The 22014-nt window shown below is 25.5% G+C and overlaps 1 protein-coding gene across 1 annotated transcript; it reads left to right on the top strand.

The window, feature by feature from the left end:
• The first annotated feature begins 1145 nt into the window (after positions 1-1145).
• LOC129984148 (RNA polymerase II-associated factor 1 homolog) lies at positions 1146-21048 on the top strand. Its single transcript, XM_056093948.1, has 13 exons — positions 1146-1317; positions 4630-4722; positions 8388-8509; positions 9620-9686; positions 11515-11616; positions 12644-12749; positions 14340-14408; positions 15864-15952; positions 16613-16729; positions 16853-16978; positions 17076-17181; positions 19249-19390; positions 20733-21048. Exons 1-13 carry the CDS (start codon positions 1268-1270, stop codon positions 20978-20980), a joined length of 1437 nt encoding a protein of 478 aa, XP_055949923.1. The 5' UTR covers positions 1146-1267; the 3' UTR covers positions 20981-21048.
• The last annotated feature ends 966 nt before the right edge of the window (positions 21049-22014 follow it).

Below are 22014 nucleotides of genomic sequence, written 5' to 3'. Positions count from 1 at the left end.
ATCTATAAACAGCATATAGAATTAGAAACTTAAAAAATATTCAATAAAAGGAAATGATAACTTTTAATTTTTCATTCAAAACACTTAATTTAACACATTTAATTATTTTTTAAAAAAATTAAAAGTGTAATTGAAATGACAATCATTTAGATCAGATAACAATAGAAAAATAAATTTTTTATTAAAAAAATGTGGTTTTCACTCAGGTAGTTAATAGCGTTCATTTTTAATATTTGTGAGATTTCTTCTTGATCTTGCATACATAAATACAATTAATCAAACATTTGCTATCCTTAATCCTAATCTGTCTAACAATTAAATCATGACAGTTCTTATTGATAAGAGACAGTTCAAAAATATAAATTCTAATTTATTTTATTGTTTACATGATATTTCAGTTTATCAGCTATTTTCTAAGAAACAGAGGGGAAAATGATTCATCTCTTTTCATGGAAAAGAAAAACTGGAAGAACTGGGATTATCGACTATCCGCTTTCCTTTTGAGCATTCATAGTAGCAATTAGTTTTTTTAAATCGCATTATTAATGGGTAGAAGGGATTGTTGAAGAAATAGTAGAAACGGGGTTTTAAACGTTTTTAAAACTTAGTAGTAGACATATTTTTTTCACCTGCCCAAAATATAAAAATGAATAAGAAAATGAAACATTATAAATGTTAAATGTTAAACTAAAATGAATTTAATTATAATGTAATGTGAAATTTTTCTTGGAAATAAATATGAAATAATTTTCTTACATGAATGCCTTCCATTATGTACATATTTTTTATCTTTCAGCCAGAGTTTACAAATCTTATGAAAAAAAAAAAAAAAGAAGCTATGCAGTAAAAAATTTTAATTTATTTCAAAATTAAGTATTGAATCAAAAATATTAGCAATTGCTTAGTTAAAAATCTTTTATTTAATTGTTAGTTTTTATTGGCTTAGGACTGGTACTGAATTCTTTTTTTTTTTTTTTTTTCTGGAAATTTCACTAGCAAAAATAGCTATTAATTTATAGATATGTTTTAAATTTTAAAATTTTTTTCCACAATTTAAAAAAAACTGCGCTTTATTTTAACATTTTTGTGAAATTTTATTCCAACATCAACAAAATTATATCGTACTCTTTCTGATCCGTTATCTAAAACATGGAGGATTCGTCTGCTTGGATTCTGATGCATGGTCAATAGTTTCGCTGTTGTATAATGGAGTATTTATTATTTTTCTGAAATATAAGAAATAGTTTCGGCAATTTTATAATACGCTATGGCGCCGGTTGTAACTACTGTAAATAAGCAGAGAACCGGCGAGAAAAAGTAATTATGAATACATTTTATTATTTTGATTTTCTCCTAAGAAATCAATATGGTATTATGTTGTTTTTTTGAGAATGTAAAAGCAGCAATGTTCAGTTCTTAAATGTGTTTAACTGGTATAATATCATGTATTTCTTTGTGGATATTTTGTTTTAAAAGATTACACAAGGGACATTGATTGTAATTCAATGGAATTGTATAAAAGCAGAATAGATATAAGACTAACACTGTGCTTTCCATATTCATTAAGAACTTGTATCCAGTTGTTGGTTTTGTCACTCAAATAAGAATGCTTTAGATTTTGTTCATTTTCATAGTTTTTAGTTCTATATTTCATATTTATGGCAAATATTATTTCCATATTTATGTCTGTTGAAGCTAACTGACTTAACAAAGTAAAATCTTGCAAAATTTTAAAAGTATATGTAACTGAAGGTTGCAGTCATTAAATTGCTGGTTAAGTTAAATTGTTGTAAGTGTAAAAAATTATTTCTCTTATTATTTTGAATAAGAGATGAAATCATCTCAATGAAATTAAATTGAGTATTCCAGGTGAAGCAACTGGTTGCCATAGGCAACTAGTATAATATAAGTTACATTCTTGATGAATTACTTCAATTACTTCTTAATGAATTAAAGTGGTTTTTCATTGTTATTCTCATTAAATTAAGTACACAATAATATCAATGAAAAAGTAAATTGAATATACAAATTGAAGTTAAGGCTAATAACTATAAAACAGACTTCATCTGCAATGATAAGTTGGATAATTTTTTGAAGTTTTGATTATGTGGTTATTTTACTAGAAGTTTGGAACTGATGTATACAACTGATCATGTAACATTTTTTAATGATCTTTTTTTTAATGGATCTATATTTTTATACTATCTATACTTTTTTTTTTTTTTGTCTTTATGAAATTTATGTTTTTTTCTTATTATGAAAAAACTTACATTAGGCAGGCAAGATGAATGGTCTGACTATAATTTTTAAAAATAATGATGAAATGTAGAATTTTAAGTTAAAAGTTGGTATAATTAAATGAAATTCTGAATAGTATTTTCATTTACTTCTTTGAAATTAGCTAATGAATAATAAGATTTGAAACTATTGATTAATAGTTTTATATTTAAAATTTTTTAGAGAAAGCTTTGATATAGGAAGGGATAGGGAAGAAATTGAATGGGTTGATACCAAATTAAACATTTCTATCTCTTTATTGGAAAAACTAATTACAAATCATGCTTTTAAGCAAAATGAAATTTGATAATTGTATATATTAATTCCTTTAAAAACTGTTTTTATAACTAGAAATTTTTATGTTCGTAATTGCAGTAATATCAAATTTGTTCTCTATAATATCACTGTTATTATAATCTATCTTTATCATAGTAAGCCCTTCTAGCCAATGGATAAGATGCTGGTTAGCTAACCAAATTGTTTCATATTTAATAGTCAAGATGAATTATAAATGGTTTGACAATAAAAATGAAAATAACAGCAGTGGGGAGAACTATTAAGTAAATGCTGTACTTATGTCTTAACTGCATTTCATTGGAAGACATAGTCAAATTATGTTTATGAAATACATTCTTGCATATGATTTTTGGAGATCGATCATTGGCAAGCAGTTAATACATAAGTACCAAAATGTTATGTGAATGTATAAACCTTAATTTGGTACTTACGTATTAATGCCACCACAACTACAGACTTCGCGGTTTTTAAGTGCCACCAATCTACACCTAAAATTTTTGCTATATATATATATGCGAACAACAGGATTGCTCTTGAGGCAAAAATTGCCAAATCTGTAGCTGCGGTGGCATTAATACATAAGTACCTTTAATTCTCTTTTCTGTATTCTAAGAATTAAACGTTTTAAGAGGTGCTTTCTTTAGTATTGTATTATATAATATTGTATTGTAAAGTGTAGTAGTGTATCATGGAAAAGATATTGTACATTATTAGTAACATTAATTTTATACTGTTTTCAGTATTGAGGGAGATGTATGATTTGCAAATTTTACAGCATTGTTATTATGTTTTATTTGAGTCATTTATAATACTGACTTTCAGAGTTTTGAACACTTTCCAATGAATATTGCTTTCAATTACAGTGGTATACAATTTCAAATAATCACAGTAATTGTCTAATTCAAAGAGGAAAATGTAAACAAATATCTTTTGCTTGCAATCTTGCTGTTGTACATATGGTGATGCAATATAAGAAATTTGTATAATTGTATGCAATTACACCTTTTCATATATTTGTTTTCCAAAGAAATAAGAGTGCCTGTTATAATATGCCATTCATATATATGAGCATGAAATTGCTTTTTTCATTTAAATATATTATAATTCAAAAAAAAATAAATATCATTTGAAAAAACGGCTCTAATTGTTTATTCAAAAAAATAAGAAATAGACAATGCTTGTATAATTTGTTTCTGATTTAATTTCTTACTTTGTTAATAGATTTCTAAACAAGTTACTCTAATCCTCAGAAGTTTTCATGAAATTCGCATATTGTAGGTCTCAACTTGGTTGCTTTTGTAAAAATGTATAAAAGTAGCATAGTCTGTAAAAATTATTATTAGAACTGCATTTAACTATATTGTAAAAAAAGAGCAGTAAATTCAAATATGAAAAAAAGATTCAAATGTAATCATATATTTCAGAAAGCATTAATTATTTTTTAATGATATCTGTGGCTTTTTGTTTCGTGTTTTAGTTAAAGGTAGAATACCCTAGTATTTTATTGTACTTTCATTTCATTATTAAGTAAATTTGAATGATAAATATTTTATCGTTTTTTTTTTTAATTTCTACCTTTTTAAATGTTATACATATTCTAGGAGTAGCACATTTGGGGTTATATGTCAATAAAAATGTCTTAATTTGGTATAAACATATCTAATATATTAAATAACATTTAAAACCATGTGTACATGAGTTTAACTTTATTATTTAAAATAATTGCCATCATTAGTCTTAAAATCTTAAGATACGGTAGATATACCAAAAGTTATATAAGGAAATTACCAATTCTGAATGAGATTGCAGTTGTTCAGAAAATATTTTTTAAATGCAGGTATATTTAAATTTTATTTTATAAAACCTAAATATACCTGCTATGTTTTGCAAATATAGATATCTACTTTCAACATTATTTTTATCTATGCTTTTATTAAATAATAATATATGTACCAATGAGATTAAAATTGCATTGATTTTATTATGTAATCTTTTTAAATAGTTTAAAGTAGTTTATTTTATTGTCATCTGAAATATGTTTTGTTAATTTTTTAGGTCAGATTTGGTATGCAGAGTGAAGTACTGCAATACACTCCCAGATATTCCATTTGACCCAAAATTTATCACTTATCCATTTTCATCAAATAGGTAAGACATATTTAATTTAGTTAAATTTAATATGCTGTGACTTTATAAATTTGAGTGATAGAAAGAATAAAAATATTGTTGACTATGGGTTTTTGAATTTTTTCCTTTTCACCAAAAAGATATTTCTGGTTTGATTTTCATCTAAAAATGTTCTTTGCATTTGTATAAAAAAATATAAAAGAAAGGAAATGTTTTAAAAACATAACATATAAATAAAAACATATTGTTTTTAATTGCTCTAGCAACATTCACTATAACTTATTGTCTGAAACAACAAAGGTAACACTGGCCCTTAGAGCTCTGAAGTATCGCTAAGGCTAGTGACTGATATGCTCCTACCCCCTTTTTGTTCCATAAATGAAGTTAAAGCATATAAGTATATAACCCACTTGTTTAATATTAAATATATGTAAGCAAATGATTATTAAATTATATAAAAGAGTTAAAATAGTCAAAAACTATTCTGTTTGTTTATAAATTGTCAACATATATAAAAAAAAGATAATATAAAAAAAATTAAGTAATTAAAAATCATTTTCTTCTTCTTCAAGAGCACAACAGCCCCTTGCAAACCTTGGCTGCCTCAATCATGCACACTTTCCAGCACTTTCTATCCCTCCGCAGTTCCCTTCCAGTTCCTTATCCTCAGAATACTCAGGTTTCTTTCCACATAATCCAGCCATTTAATTGGAGGTCTTTCTCTGACCCAGGATCCCACAGGATTTTTAAAAGTGGGATTTTGAGGGTGCTGTTTTCAGGACTTCTTCAGATATGGCCGAGCCATCTTAACTGTTGCTCTGGATCACTAGTGTTGAATCTAGCTCACCAACATTTTCTCTCTAATATTGAAGATAGTTGCTAAAGGCTGAAGATAGTTCAAAGGATTATAAATTGCCTTACAGTAGTTTTCACTATGAAATATTTTTTTTAACTACATTAGGAATTACTTGCATTATACATTTTGAAAGTATACTCAAATTATTGACATCTTAATTCTTGTTGTACAGGTTTACAAATATATTTTTTTAGTTTCACAAATGTTCAAAATTTTGTCTTTGCCTGCATTTACTTTGCATTTCTGGAAAAGAATCTAACAAGTATAATTCTTCTTTCGATTAGAAGTGAAGAGTTGGAGAATTTTGCTGAAATGTATATCTTACGAAGCTTCTTAAATATGTTTTTTATTGAGTTATTTCCTTTCAAATTATTCAGTATAAAATTATTGCAGCAAATATTTTTACATTCAGTTTTTCCTGGTAAATTATCAGAGTATTTACATTGCCAGATTAAAAATATTTTAAAAAAAATTTTTAACTGATCAATGTATGGATAATTATTTCTTTTTCTATTTTTTGGGGTCATCTCATCCAAATTATCAACATATTTAATCAAATTGTATAATTTCACAACTTTGAGTGCTTTTCTGCCCATTAAATGGGATTTTCAGTGTTGGTTGTATGATACTCTAAGTGTTTTTATTCCTTTTTACTTGATAAGACTTGAGTGACATATTGCCATTCTTAGTAATTTTACTGGAATAGAGCTCACCCCTCTCTCTCTTTTTAAGAATAAGCTGTTTATACCTTAGGTCCTAATTAACTTCATTAATTTCAATAAAGTAAAAAAAATTATCATTATCAAGTTTCTTCTAGTAAAAAGTTTATCAAACAATCTATTGTTATTGATGGAGATTCCATCAAATAATCTACTATATGTTTTTCTACCATTTCTCCAGATGACTTAGTTTCATATTCAAATATAGATATCCATTCAATAAGTATTTTTACTGTACATAAATAACAAGCCAAAACTTTATGCTGGATTTATTATTTATTAGTATTCATACACTATTGGACTTCCTGGGTGTACACATTTTTTTATTGATAAGCAATATTCATACTCTATTTGTGTTACCATTAGTTATTTCTCTCTTTGCATATAAAGTTGGTCCAGCTATTTCTTGTGAAATGTTCTACATCTCCTTTAACGCTAGACAAAATATTTCCCATTCTTGAAATAGAACTGTCTTTGACTGTTTCATCTCTGATAATCCACACTTAGGATATATCTTAATTGTTCTGTTCAGTTGCCTTGACTATTTTTTATTGTTTGACTGTTGCCATTGATTTCACTTTCGAAAACTGCACCAGCACCTGGAAACAAAATATTTTCTTAGTCTAAATTTTTATTTGTTGTTTTATGAATGGACCCTGTATTAGATTATTTGATTTCACTGCTTGTAGTATAAGGACCAATTCAGTCTTTGTTGGATAAATCAAATGCATATATGGTATAAAATTCTTCATCAGGATGAATTTCTGAATAGCGTTTATCATCACAACAATATTCTAATATTTTCAATATCTTATTCTTTCATTAAATAGTTTCTACCAATTCTTCCATGTGATATTGTCAAGGTTGAATTACCGAGGACAAAACCCGCAACGTTAGGATCCATAACTGCATAACATAACCACTACACAAAAGTTATCACCCTTATCTGGAGGCTGTTAACTGCCTTATGAAGCTACAACCACAATATGATGCAGAGATCACAAAATATGCCATAAAACATTAAAATCATTCAGAATGGTTCTATTTAATGAATTAGTTTTTATTGTTTATTTGAAGATTCACACTTGTGCATAGATAACAAAAATAGAAAAAAAAAATCACATACTCTCAATATATTTTCTTGCTTCCCCCCCCCCTTTTTTTTTTGTCAGATATGTACAAATAATATGGAAATGCTTCAAAAGTTATAAATTAAAAAATTTCAAATTGTCTTTTCATCCTGCCAATTATTTTGACCTAGTAAGATTCATGTTTGGAAAATGTGCTTTGAAAGTGAATATATTGTATTCTTTTTTACATGCATGATCAAATCTTTTTTGTCTGAGTATTTTAAAGAAAATCTGAGTTGTAGCTTAGAATTAAAAATAAAAAATGTTTTTAAACCAGTAATGAGCAAATTGCTTTCCTTACTATTAAATAATAAACATCTAATGGCCATAAATCTCTTGAAACAGCATTATTGGGTTAAGGTGGCTTGATAGAAATTAATGCTGAATTTAAATCTTGGGACAAATCTGTTGGCATGTAAACCTAAAAGTAGTGCAGTTCTGAACTTATGTGACAAACATTGTTCATTTTTTGGCATAAGGTTGTTGTATTTCTTATATTTGATGTCATTTTAGCTGTTATTGGCCTGTCAAAAAAAGATTGGCTAAATTTATTGATTATTTCTTACTGCTTGCCACATTCACATTGTGATTTCTTATTGTTAGAAATTTCTAAAATTTTTACTAATTTATTTAGTAAACTTAGATAAAATGTTGTGAATTTTAAAATTATTAGTGAACACTGAGACTATGGCATTTGAATATGAATATTTTTGATCAATTATTAGATATTTTAAAACTTGTATATATAGTTTTTTTTTACTGCATAGTTTATAGAAATCTTTATTATGAAAACTTTGAAATTTATTAAAAAAATAATGGGATTATAAAATTTGTTACCTAATATGAAGTAAGCCATTGAAACTTGTTATTTGAAAATAGCTTTTTATCATAATATTATTAATTATGCTGTTTATTAAATGTGATCTTAAATTTTTTAGCATTGTTTTCAGTTTTCATACATGTTTAATTATTGACCTTTAGATATGTAGAATACAAACCTACCTCTCTGGAACGTAATTATAAACATGATCTACTTACTGAGCATGATCTTGGTGTAACAATTGATCTAATCAATCCTCAGACATATGCTGTTGATCCAACAGGTAACTTTTTTATTTACTTTTTATTACTTTCTTATAATGATAATTTCTTATTAAAAGTATATATAAAAAAAGTAATGGTCCAAATATTTTGTTTTGAAATTTAAACCATTTAGATCTCATTTGGTATGGGGGGGGAGTATTTTTGGAATGTTTCCAGATTTCTATGTGTTTGTGTGCATAATAATCCAAAAACGCTATTGACTTGAAAGGTGAATTTAGATGGTGGTCTTTATACCTACATTATTGAACTACATTAAATTTACTCCAAAATTATATATAAAAATAGGTTGAAAGAGGCAGAGTAAGGATCGAAATTTATTATATTAATAGTTATAATTTTCTTTAAAAAACTAATTAAATGGTATGTTTGTTTGTTTAGGAGAGTGGGGTTATATTTCAATACTGAGCTTTCACTACATTTATTTTATTATTATTTTTTTATCATTTCTCCTCATATTTGATCTTTTAAATCATATTACAAAACAATAAATGTCTTTATTTAGAAGTGTTATTCAGAAGTGAGTTTTTGGATTGGTTACTAAAAGTAGATTGTATGTTTATTCTGAATTATCGATTACTTCCATATTTTCGATTGCCATACAAATTTGTTATAGAATGCCTGTTGGATTATTTCATAGTTTGAACATTTCTGCTCTTAATACTAAACCATACTTCTTTCTGTTTCTGTGCTTTATTTTGATGCTTATTATTAGTGATAGGCAAAAAATATTAGAATTGATTAGGAACTGCTAACTTTTTTCCATCTGTCATTATTTTAATGTGTAATATTAATAATGGGCAAAAAAATTATTGGATTGATTAGGAAATGGAATTTGATCATCTAGCTTTTTTAGTGGCAAAAATTTAAGCTTGGGGCTAGTGTTCTTGCTTGTTTGCTAAAATCTTCACAAACAAATTTTTTAATGAGGCATTTTTTTAGCTTAATATACAAATATAGTCAGGATACCAAATATGTTTGTTTATTCCAAGAATATTTATGTTATATTCAGTAAACAAAAATAAACAAGTAAATAAAAATAAAAATTGCACTATTAAAGTTATTATCATTATTATTATTATTTTAAATTCTGCATACTATTTTCCCCACAGCTACTCTTCATGCAGATGATGAAAGACTCTTAGAGGAAGATACATTAACACCTCAAGATTCTAAAAGGTTTCTGTTGATTTTTTTTTTTTTTTTAATATTTATTCATTTAGTATACTTTGTTTATTTGTAAAATATGTGTTTCAGTAAATTTCTTTAAATTTTAAAGTATATGTGGTTTTTATTATTGGAAGAGAATGTTTTGTTGATTCCTCTTAAAATTGAGAAAAAATACAAGTTTTTCCTGTTTTTTTTTTTTTTTTTTAATGCTCATATTCTTAAAAATGCAGCATATGAAGGACTTTATTTATAGTACTTACTTAGTTATTGATCCATTCTGGGTTCTTCTTATCAGGCATGTCATGAACCTAAATGTCTTTTGAACTCTTAATAGTAAAATCTTTTGTGTTTATCATAAGCATGGGCAGTTTTCATTAACATGTATGTCCAACATTAATAGTCCAAATTTAGTTCGCAAACAAGTTAAGCTTTTTAGGTAATTGCATTTTACAATTGTTTCTGATGAAAAGTGTTTATGTTGATCAGAATTTTGTGTCTTGTTTGAGATTTTTGTAAACCATAACAATTTATTAATATCTTGAGTTAGACTTTTCTAAACATTTTTTTCAATACCCCAATGCCAAACATCGAATTGGCACCTGTTCTTTACTTGATTTTCTGATACTCATGCTGGTAGTAAATATTATAAGATATTTTTAATATTATAAGAAAAAATAAATTTACATTAAGAATTTGATGACTAAAGACAAATAGTGATTTAAATGGAAATGTGAGATTCTAATGAAAAGCATTCAGATGCAAAAATGACAATATTTGCATGACTGTTGACTTCAAACAAGAACTAAATCCTATTAAAGGTGCCGAAGGACTTAAAAAAATGTGTACTATTAAATTTCTCTTTGGATTTTAGATTTTTCTGCTATTCTACTTTTTGAAAATTATTTTCATGCTCCGAGTTTTTTTTGCTTTTCTTTTATCCAATGAATCATGATAGAGAAATTATTACAATTATCAATAATGTTTGACTATAGGATTATAACTTGTTAACTGTTCAGTTTTCACTGCTATCTAATTTTACAACATTTTCTTTTTAAAAAGGAAGTGTTATATTAATCCAATTCATTAAACCAGTTCATTTGGTGAAAATAATTTTGAGCATAATCTATAAATGTTACCCTTAATATTTTTATAAAAAGTATATAAAAAATATAAAATATTTTAGTATATAAATATAATAATAATAAAAATAGTATATAAAAATTTTATAATAGAAAATTTCCAGTCTTTTTTAGTGTACATATCTTTTGAATTTGTGTACTTATTTTAATTTCATTTTATTGATCTATGTGATTTTGCTGTGGAATATTTATGTGCAAAAGCATGAAAGGATGTAGGATTTAGATATCAGTCTTGACCTTTAGACCATTGTTCAGAATTGCAAGGCACATTCCAAAATAAATTCTTAATGCCTTAGAATGATACATGAATGAACTTTCTATTTTGTCATCTGTATTATTAAAAAACAGTGCTTACTTTTCTGTTAAATAAGCATTATTATCATTTAGCACATGCACTTAAAAAAATTAAACCAAGTTAAGAAAAATTTAAACATAAAACCATTTTAATGTTGTTTATATTATTAACTTCAGCTTATATTATTAATTTCAGATGAGTTTCCGACATGTTCTTATTGTATTGCATCTGATAAGTTCTTGTAATAAGCATATTCTATCTTGCATATTACAAGTTTTTATGATTAAGTGATTGTATTTCTTTTTTATATGTTGAATTATTTTGATAAAATGCTGTGTTTATAGTTGAAAAAATAAATTATTCCTGAACATTTCTTATGTATCTTATTGCCTTTTAATTTCAGGTCTCGGCATCATAATAAGGCTGTTCCATGGTTGAAAAAGACAGAGTACATTTCCAATGAGTTCAACAGATATGGTCACAGCAGTGAAAAGACAGAAACAAAGTAAAAATCTTTCTGATGGCATTTTTTTATTGAGTTAAAATTATATTTTAATCTAGAATTTTTATAGTTATTAAGTATATAAAAGCTGTTTTTTACTTTATTCAAACTTTTCTTTATATTTTGTGGATTTTGCCATACGAATGTATGTGTGCGTGTGTATACATTGTTGTGGAAAATTCCATAAAATTCTGCAAAATGAATGAATTTGGTGTAATGGATATTCAATGAAACAATCCAAGAGGGCAATACCAAAGTATGTCTTTCATTCTACTCCAAGACATGAACACGCTTTCAACTAAACACAAACAAAATATACACAAGAAAAGCACTTAAACAGTAGCACACAAGCAGCAAATTGGTAGAAAGCAACTATAACAGCTTTTAATGCATGATAATTAATTTTACAAACTTTTGTAAAACTTATTCATTAAAAATGTTGGCCTTTTTGAAATTCAGTAAAATAGTTGCAAAAATTGTGCCATGGTGAAGTAAATTTTATAGTTTGACCCATTTGTTTACAATTTCTCTTTTGTAATGAAATGCAGCTTGTATTGTTAGTCAGTTAACTATATTTTTCTTAATTGATGCAGTTAGTTATATAATGACAGACAAGTGATATTTCTAAGAAGGATTGGGAGTAAGTTTATTTATATTAAATAGGAAAGAAAAAAAAAGAATTAGTTATTAATATTGCTAAAAAGGGTTTCTTATATTAACATAAATATTTTAGATATTTTTATTTATTACTAATTAAAAAGAAAGTAAATTTTAATTCTTTCCTTTTCCTTTATCTTGGCTTTTTTTGAAAATTATTGGAGACATTTTTAAAATTGTTTTTATACTTATTTTATAAAATATCGTGAAATAAAAAATTGTTTAAAACTGTAGTGCATGTAAAGTTTCAAATTTCTCAAATGATTAAAAAAAAAAAAAAAAAAAAAAAAAAAGCATGTCTCTACTATTTTTTTTTTTAGTAATATTTTGAATTTTACTTATATTGTCAAACTTTTTATTTTTTATTTTTTAGAGTTGGTTACAATGTTAAGAAACTGTTTAAAGAAGAAAATCTGTATATGGACCGAGAAAGTCAAATCAATGCCATCAATAAAACTTTCTCTGATGCCAAAATTCCAGTAAGTATTGGGCACTATTATTTAAACTGCATGCTATTACTTTTTATTCGGTTAATTCATTTCTTTCATTAATAAAACCAAATATTTAACTATACTTATTCTCTCTTATTAGAAATTTCAAAGAAATTTACAGTTTCTTTGTTGTGTCTCTCTCTGTATTTTTTTTTGCATGTATTTTGTTTAATATAGAACTTTTGATTCTTATTGTCATCTTGAATTGTTTCTTTATATGCTTTATATTATTTAAATTTGATTTCAATGCAGATTCAGTTTTCTCTTAAATGCAGATTTTCATAGAATAAGTAAAGAATATAATTGAAAGGAATAAATTAAATGTGAAAAAATAATCATTTAATTTATTTCTATATTTTTTTATAGATGTGGTTTTAAAATTTTGGTGTATTTTAATGAAACATCACATTAATCATATCATCTTAAGAAATTTTGTTAATTTTACTTATCTTATATTAATGCATATAACTTACTTTTTAAAAAAAAATATTTATCATTATATTTGATAAAATACTTATCTTTTTCAAAAGATGTTTAAGGCAAGATAGATCAAGAATTATGGCAAATAGAAAATAATTGCAACAAAAATCTTCTTATTTTTGAATCTTTAGGATAATTATAACATTCCATTCTTTTAAATCCTATTTATTGGTATGGAAAATCTGTTAGGTTGATGTACAGTGTGATAAAGCCAATATACAGGAATTGGATTAATTTATTGCTCAGGAACATGGTTATTAAAACATAACAGTACTGTACTTGAAAAAATTATTAATATACAGTAAATTGTTAATTAAATAAAAATTCTTAACAACAATCAGCAAAAAACACGTGGAGAGTTTACTTTGCAAGCAACTTTCTAAAGAGAAAATTCAATCTGTACAAAGATTATATACCAAATAGAGTCCCAATACAAAGTTCCTATACTCAGTATTAGTATCGAACCGGTACATGATATGTGTGGAATCAGACCATTGCAGATAAGGGTGAAATTAAACAAAAGGGACGAGAGAAACGAAAAATTATTCAGGAAGGGCCAGAGTAACAAAAATCATTGTGACTACTGACTGACATGAACCGACTGAGCATGAAATAAAAGGAGTGTTTGTTGAAATAAAATTTATTTAGAAACAAAACATATGAGCTAAAATAGGGACTCCTTAAGGTTGTTAATTCACTCCACTGATTTTATTTGCTTTATATAGCTTTGTTGACAATGCCAAGACCAGGGGTCATTGACTTTACATCCTCTCAGCATTCATTAAAATATTAATAAAACTTTCTTTCCTACTATGAAACTAACTGCACAAATAAGCAATATTGCAGATTCATAACATTATATAAAATCTGAACAGTGTGAGTAAATGTATAAAAAAAGAGCATTTTGAGTTTACAAATTATAAAGAAAAAGTTTCTTTCTTTTGAGCTGTTTTTAATATGATTTCAAGTTGAGTATTTAGAATGTTTAAGTCATATTAATAAGTCTAGTTTTTTTTTTAGTGTAAATTTGATTTCATTCTTAGGAATTAGTTCTGAATATATTTAAAAAAAATACTGTATTCCATTAATTATTTTTAGATTGAACATCATTACAGCAAACCAAATGTATATGCTGTTGAAGAATTGCCTGTATTTCCTGACTTTGAGGTAAAATTCATATATCAAATCCTGATCAATTTTTTAAATCCATTCTTAAATTAAAAGTGTTTAAAAATAAAATTGTCCATTTCAATTTTTTTCTTTTATTAAAAAATGATTTATATTTGAATTGAAACATTACACTTAAATTGGAGATTTTCATTTTTTGTAATATTTAAAACTGATTTTCTTTTGCTTTTAAATAATGTTATTTTGATCATATACCAAACTACCTAAAGTTACTTGAACTTTAATCAAAGTTTTAAAATGAATTATTTTTAAATTAAATGCTTACCCTAATTAGTTTAAATTTGGTAAAGAAATTTCTGAAAGTATTGTTATATTGACACTCTTATCTTCCATTAAAATCTCTTTTTTTTTTTAAATTCATAATTCTCTTATTCATTTTTTAAAGCATTGTATTTATAAACAAAATATTTTTCATTTGTTATTGTATTAATGCATATCCTAATTTGCATATTCCTTTAAATCAGAAATTCAAATTAGTTTATGTAGTTAAGGAATAACACATTCAGCCAACTCCTTTGAAATTAATCTAGAATGGTACTTAAAAACTTGATTTTTTTTAAATGATTATTTTATCTTCTTACACTAAAGCTGTGTTTGTGAGTTCTATTATATATTCCTTATTTATTAAATTATTCTACTTCATTTATTAAAGATTCATGGTATATTACATTTTTGCATTACGCTTCTGTTGCCTTTATTACAAATTAAAGGGGGTAAAACAAGCTAATTAGGCAATTGTACTTAAAGTATATATTTAAATTGTTAACATCATTCTCCTAATTAAATTTATATATTCGTAACATTCAAATAATTAAGAAAAATTTTATTTGGCTCTTCAATTACTAACTGTTCTGCTCTAATTTCCAACTTTTCTCTATGGCACATCTTACCAAACCTGGCTCTTGCACCTTTAAATGACAATAAGCTAACCAACCATCTTTTTTATAATCACCCAGAATTTTCCAGGATATTATTTAAAAAAAATCATAATCCAAAGAAATTAGTATAGTTTGTTTTCTTAAATGTGTGTGTGTGTGTGTGTGTTTTTCTTCTGAAAATCATGCTCTTAGTTCTTGAGTTGAAAACCATAAAGATCCCCATATAGTAGCATAGAAGCCAAATCAAATTTAATTTTTTAATACCTGTTTAGTTTTACATAAATGATTTTGCTTGTGCATCATAAAATTTTAAAAACTAACCAAGATATGGCAAAAGAAATATTATTCAGATGTCAAAATCAGTGTTTGTTTTGTTGAATTTAAATGCTGGTAATAATATTATTAAAAATGATGAAATGAATGACAATCAAATATACTGAATAACTATTTTAAAGAAACTATTTGTAAGAATAATCTTTTTAAATGTTTTCGCTAATAAACTTTTAAAATTTACTTGTGTTTAGTAGGAAAGTTAAATTTACTATTTTCTTTATAGTTATGGCGATATCCCTTTGCTCAAGTCATATTTGATGCTGAACCAGTTGCTGGCAATAGAACAGAAGAAATGTCCCAAGCTATGATTAGGTATATCCATTAAACATATTTACTATTGAACTGCTCTTTTATTTGTTAATTTAAACCAAAAACCAGTAAATAGCTAATATTATTTGAAAAGTTTTAGAAAATGGTACAAGTATTATTTGAATTATGAAGTGTTTCAGATTATTTTTACATCCCCCCCCCACACTCAGATGAAGAGAATTGCTTGGCTGTTCAAAATTATAAGAATCTGTTTAATTAATAATTTTGTTGATTATTGCATTTAAAATATTTGTTTTCAGTGATTATCTCGTGAATTAAAAGTAAATTACTTTGAGTACATTTTGATATTTTATGAAAGCTATCATGAAAAAAAGCATTTGAAAGTGTGTTATGTTAATGTTTTTATCAATTTAAAAATTGTTGAAATAAATACATTAGTCTAAAAAAAATTTCAAACACTTCTATTGTTAAAAACTATTTATATGATTTTAAATGCCATCAAAAAAAAAAAAAAAGCCTTGATTGTGAGGAAAAAGTGTCATTGTTTTATTTTTTATTTTAAGCTCATAAATAATTTGAGCACTTTTATTGTTAAAAAACAAATTTGAATGTTGTGCTAGATTGCTAGTTTTTAAATGATGTATTGAAAATACTGAAAGTTGCAAATTGCTCCCTTTATTTATTGCTGTCTTCTGTGCATAGGGGTGTAGTGGATGATTCTGGCGAACAGTTTGTTGCTTACTTCTTACCAACTGAAGACACATTGAAAAAAAGGAAGCGTGATGCTGAAAATGGAGTAGAATATGATGATGAGGACAAGTAAGTGTGAATTTATTAATTTTTTACAAAATGCGTTGATAATTAAAACATTGACTTTATCATTTGAAATATTTCATTTATTTTTCAAATATATTTTCAATTGAATATATTTTTCTTTTACAGTTATGAATATAAAATGGCTAGAGAATATAACTGGAATGTTAAAAATAAGGCTTCTAAAGGTTATGAAGAAAATTATTTCTTTGTTTGCCGAGATGGAAATATATACTATAATGAATTGGAAACTAGGTAGAGTAATTTTTTCCTTTTAAGTTAATTTCATTTGTCTTGACATAATTTTCATTGATACAGAGATGTGATGTGTTTTGATAATTTTTAATTACAGGGTACGTTTGAGCAAGAGAAGACTAAAGCCTGGAGCTCAGCCTAATTCTAATTCAAAGCTTATTGTAAGACATCGACCTTTAGATGAATCTGAATATAAAACACAAGTAAGATATTTTTTTATATTTTTACTATAATAATGCAGTTTTGTAAAAAAATTACATTATAAAATTAATTTAATCGGTTTACTTTTTGTCATATTACATACAAGAATGACACTTAAGCTCTTTTATTTTATGGATTTTTAGAATTTCACAAGTACCTTTAAAAATAATTTATTTCAGTTAGACTTCAATCAACTTGTCATGTGTGGTATATCTACAGTGAAATCCTAAAAGATTATGCATGTGTGCTTCATTAGCTATATTTGCTTGTAATTAGTCATTCATTTACATATCAAATAATGAAAAGATATAATTTTCATTGCCTAAAAGAGTATGCTTAACTACTAATGCCTTTTAATTGTTTAAATTAAAATATGCAAAAAATTGTAGTATTATTTTAAGTATGATTCATAAATAGTTCCTTTGTAACTACTTTAAAACTAATTTTCTTACCAAAGCAAAATGGAGATTATTGAAATTAATTAAGTGGGAACTCCTAGATGCGGAATAAAACTGAGTGGTATTTAATAATATTTTTAACATAAAATTAGCTTGCTTTTGTATGTGAACAACAACAACAAAACATAAGAAAAGTAATATTGCTCATTTCTGTATATTCAGAGGCATATGTATATACAGAATATATAAAATTATATATATAATATGGCACCTATAGCAAATACCAAAATAGTGCCCCCTATTTTAAAAAAAAAAAAAAAAATTAATTAAAAAACTGCAGTTTGTGTATTCTTTACCACTTAAAAAATTAAAAATAAAAGCTTTATATTATAATATAAATAAATATAATAATGAATAATATAAAAAAGATAATTAGAGATAAGAGCTATAAGATAATGTATTAAAAAGATAATATATTAAAAATAAAAGCTATAATAATTAACAAAAATGATAAAAAAAATTTAAAACTATGAGACAGTTAAGATTATTTAACATTTGGGCCAAGCATGAAATTAATTTAAATTACAATAATTTCATAATGCATATTCTATTATAATAGGCATATTTAAGCTACATTACAGTTGAATAATAAATTAATTACTGTAGATATTTTCAGATTCAAACTAAGCAAAGTTATTATTTTGTGAGATTTACAAATACACAAATCTGGAATAAAATATATCTTGATAAATACATATATCTTGATAATTTGTTAATATTACAGAAAAATTATACATTAAATATATCTCATTATAAAGATAATTTTCAGAATTGTAAGATGGAATAAAAATTATTTTTGTAGAGAAATATTTTCAGAAGATATCTATAAAATGTTTTAAACTTCGATTTAAACTATTTAATAAATTAAAATTGTATTTAAAAGCTTGAAATATTTTGAAATGTGCATTCCATTCCAAAATATATTTGATCCAAATTTGATAATTCTATCTCAACTGGTCTAGCCTCTAATGCATCAGCAGGTAGAGCAACAATAGATATAAAATTCAGTTTTTAAAATTAAAAGATTTAATTTTATAAAAAGTATTAAGCATGAATGCTTTTTTTTTTTTTTTTTTTTTTTTACCTAAAAGACATAATAAAATCATACCATAAAGAGTTTTTTTTTAAATTTTTTTTAATTATAATATTTTTAAAAAATTGTGAATAAAATTTTTCAAATTAACTGAAAAATTTGATACAACTTAAATAATTTTAAAGAGGTTTAAATAAAACATTCAAACTATTGTAATGGGAATGTTTATAAATTAAAATGTATGAAACAAATATGTATTTGATTTTGTGCTTTAAAAAAATATATCAAATACTGAAAAGGAAGTAAAAAAAATTCCCAATATTTAATGATAATGAGGGGAAAAAATCATATACATAGTATTTTCTTTAATACTCTATAGCCATATATATTGTAAGGAACTCAAGTGGAGTTCTTAAGATGGTCAAGGTTATTTGCTTTCCAGAAATAGAATTTTGGTTAATAAATCTCTTTTTAAAATTCCTATTTGTTATTTTGCTTTGAAAAAAAATTAGTATTTTATTATTTTGTTCAAAATTTAAGCAGAAGGTTAGGTTGTAAAAAGGATTGTATTCTTGTAGATGGCTCGCATGACGAACTTGGATCCACCTCCTGAAGAGGAAGAAGAGGAGGAGGAAGAAGTCCAAGAAGTTGAAGAGAATGCTGAAGAAGAGAAAGATAATGAAGAAGGAGAAGAAGAAAATGAGGAAGCTGAGGAAAAAGGTATATATTTTGTTTCATTTCTTTCAAAAGAATAGTTTCTTATTTCAAAAGTAGTTTGTTAATATTTTATTAATCAAAGATCCTTTTGGTTTTTGCTCATGAATGAAGATATGAAATATTTCTTCATTTCACTTTCTTATATAAAAAGTTTGTAAAGAAAGTATTTTAATTGCCATAAAATTGATGCTCAAGGTATACATAAATATCTACATTTAAAAAAAAAATCTTATGAATTTTATATATGTATACTACAGGTTATCTCGAAAAAAGTAGAACAATTATTAATTTCTTTAAATATTTTACTTAGACTTAATATTTTCAACTTCAAAATTCATTAAATAAGGTTGTCTATTGTATGAATAAAAGATTTCAGATTTTTTTTTTTCAACTTCTGATTAAACCAAAGCACTAATATTATTTTTAAACAATTTTAAAATTTAAAAAATTAGCTTTATAGTGATAATAACTTTACTACTGTGCATTTTTCTCTGATTTTTACTAATTTTTAAAGTTAATATAAATATTTCTTTTATTAATTTCTCTCTTTTTTTTTTTTTTTTTTTGTACTTTTTTAAAATTTACGACATTAGAATTTGTTTTTTTCTCGATCCTTAAAATCTAATTCAGAAAGAAACATGGATTACATACTTGTGCATGACTATAAGTGAAGATTTTAAAATTTGCTTTGGACCATATCCATTTGCCATAAAGAGGAATGATTTATATTTACTTTTTTTAATTGGTTTTAAATTTTGTATGCTATTAGCAACGTTTCCTCTGTAGTGTATCATTTTGTATGTTATTTACTTCGACAACAAAATTTTTCTTAATGTGTTTGTTCATAGAAGGATGCATTTTATTTCCTTACTTTGTCTGTTCATTCCTAACTGGAATTGTTGTTGGCTGTCTGCATTTTAGTTTTACATTATATTATACTTCTTCCCAACTTATAAATGATGCTTTAAAAATAAAATTAATCAAAATGGATTCAAATCTTTAGCATATCTGTTTCCCCTAACTAAATTTTAGTTCACTTTTTACTAACATTTTGTCAGGGAATAAAATGCTTATTTTTTCTAGTACATGATTCCCATCATTCCTCAAGCAAAATAAAAGACTGTGAATTAACGAAGCTTTAGATTCTGTTTTTAAGATTCATGAAATACCTGTCAAAATTATTTGCATGGTGCCACTACAGTTTTTTTTTAAAGTTTGAATTTATTTACAAATTTTATCATTTGTTTAATTAAGTAATTAGATGCTTGAATAAAAACAATAATTAAAAGAATATGCAAAATTAATTTTACTTTAATTAAATTTTTATTTAAATTCATTCTTTCAGATGGCTCAGCTTCAAGCGAGAGTGAAGCAGAAGAAAAGAAGGATGAGAAAATGGAAGAAGATGGATCAGATGCAGAGGAAGGAGAGAAGGAAACAGCTCGACCTGCATCTTCAGCCAGTTCTAAGTCCTCATCTTCATCCTCGTCATCTTCATCATCCTCATCATCATCCAGTGAAAGTGAGGGTGAGGAAGCAGAAGCACAGAATAAGAGAGATGAAGAGGAGATTTTTGGAAGCGATAGTGATTAAAATGTACAGTAGGAACTTGTAAATATTTTTATTCAATGTAATAAACAATGTCTTTGAATTTTTAAAAACTGTGTTAAAATGTTGTTCTTCTTTGTCAGAAACTTTTAATTGTTTAAATAGCTCCTAATATTTGCAAATTGATTGAATTTGCTGTTCTTCCGCTTGGTGTAGTAGATTGGCAAGGGGGTGCCAGCCCAGGAACTGCCCTCGTCATTTGATCGCGGTTCAAAATTATGAAGTCGTTCCCAAAATAGCCTGAGTGATGCGTTAAAAAGCAGGACGCCAATATAACAAAACTTAATTAAAGCCTGAATTTGTAAATATTAGTTATTTCTTTCTCATATGCAAAAAGAAAGTATAATCATTAAAAAATTTGAACAAGATTTTGACAAATCACCACATTTTAATCTTAAATAAATGAAATGTTATTTTGTTTCTACAAAGTTCTGTACCAAATTTTGGTTTAAATTAGTTGGAGAAAAAGATTTCCAAAATACATATTTTAATATTTGTGTATTAACCTTAGGCCACATACACACAAAAAGTTTGACAATGAACACGTTTTCGTTTCATGCCAAGGATCAGTATTTCGTAAGCATTGGAAAGAATGGACTTTTCAAATTTCAAACCTTTTCAGATTATCCTGTTATCTTTTATTTAAATAAAATCAATGTTTTTCAACCTCGTGGGAGAGCATCTCTTTAACAAAAGCACAAAGCTAGAAAACCAAACATATTCGAAATGAAAATTTTAAAAAAGTACCAGAAGTCTACCATTTTTTTATTTAAGCCAATTTTTACTTGAAAGCTCATGATCACTAAATATACCATAAGTTAAATAAAGATGACCCAGTTTCGTCATTTTGTTTAGATAGCGAACTTGAGCTGTTAAAAATACGAGATCTTTTTTTTTTTTTTTAATCTCCGAGTAGAGAGAAATAAATTTATTACCAAAAGTTATGATCAAATATGATTATTTTTTCGATATAATCGTCATGAAGATTCAAGCATTTGTTTTATCGTTAAACCAGGTTT

The sequence above is a fragment of the Argiope bruennichi genome, chromosome 9, assembly GCF_947563725.1.
Source record: "Argiope bruennichi chromosome 9, qqArgBrue1.1, whole genome shotgun sequence".
NCBI lineage: Eukaryota > Metazoa > Arthropoda > Arachnida > Araneae > Araneidae > Argiope > Argiope bruennichi.
The sequence above is the reverse complement of the archived record's forward strand: the minus strand, read 5'-3'. Positions and strand labels throughout refer to the sequence as shown.

What these genes read in the sequence shown, in the direction of transcription:
- LOC129984148 (XM_056093948.1), top strand. Translation starts at nt 1,268, where the DNA reads ATGGCGCCGGTTGTAACTACTGTAAATAAGCAGAGAACCGGCGAGAAA. An exon ending in ACACCTCAAGATTCTAAAAG is followed by an intron (nt 9,687 to 11,514) that starts GTTTCTGTTGAT and finishes TTTTAATTTCAG; the next exon opens with GTCTCGGCATCATAATAAGG. An exon ending in ATGTCCCAAGCTATGATTAG is followed by an intron (nt 15,953 to 16,612) that starts GTATATCCATTA and finishes TTCTGTGCATAG; the next exon opens with GGGTGTAGTGGATGATTCTG.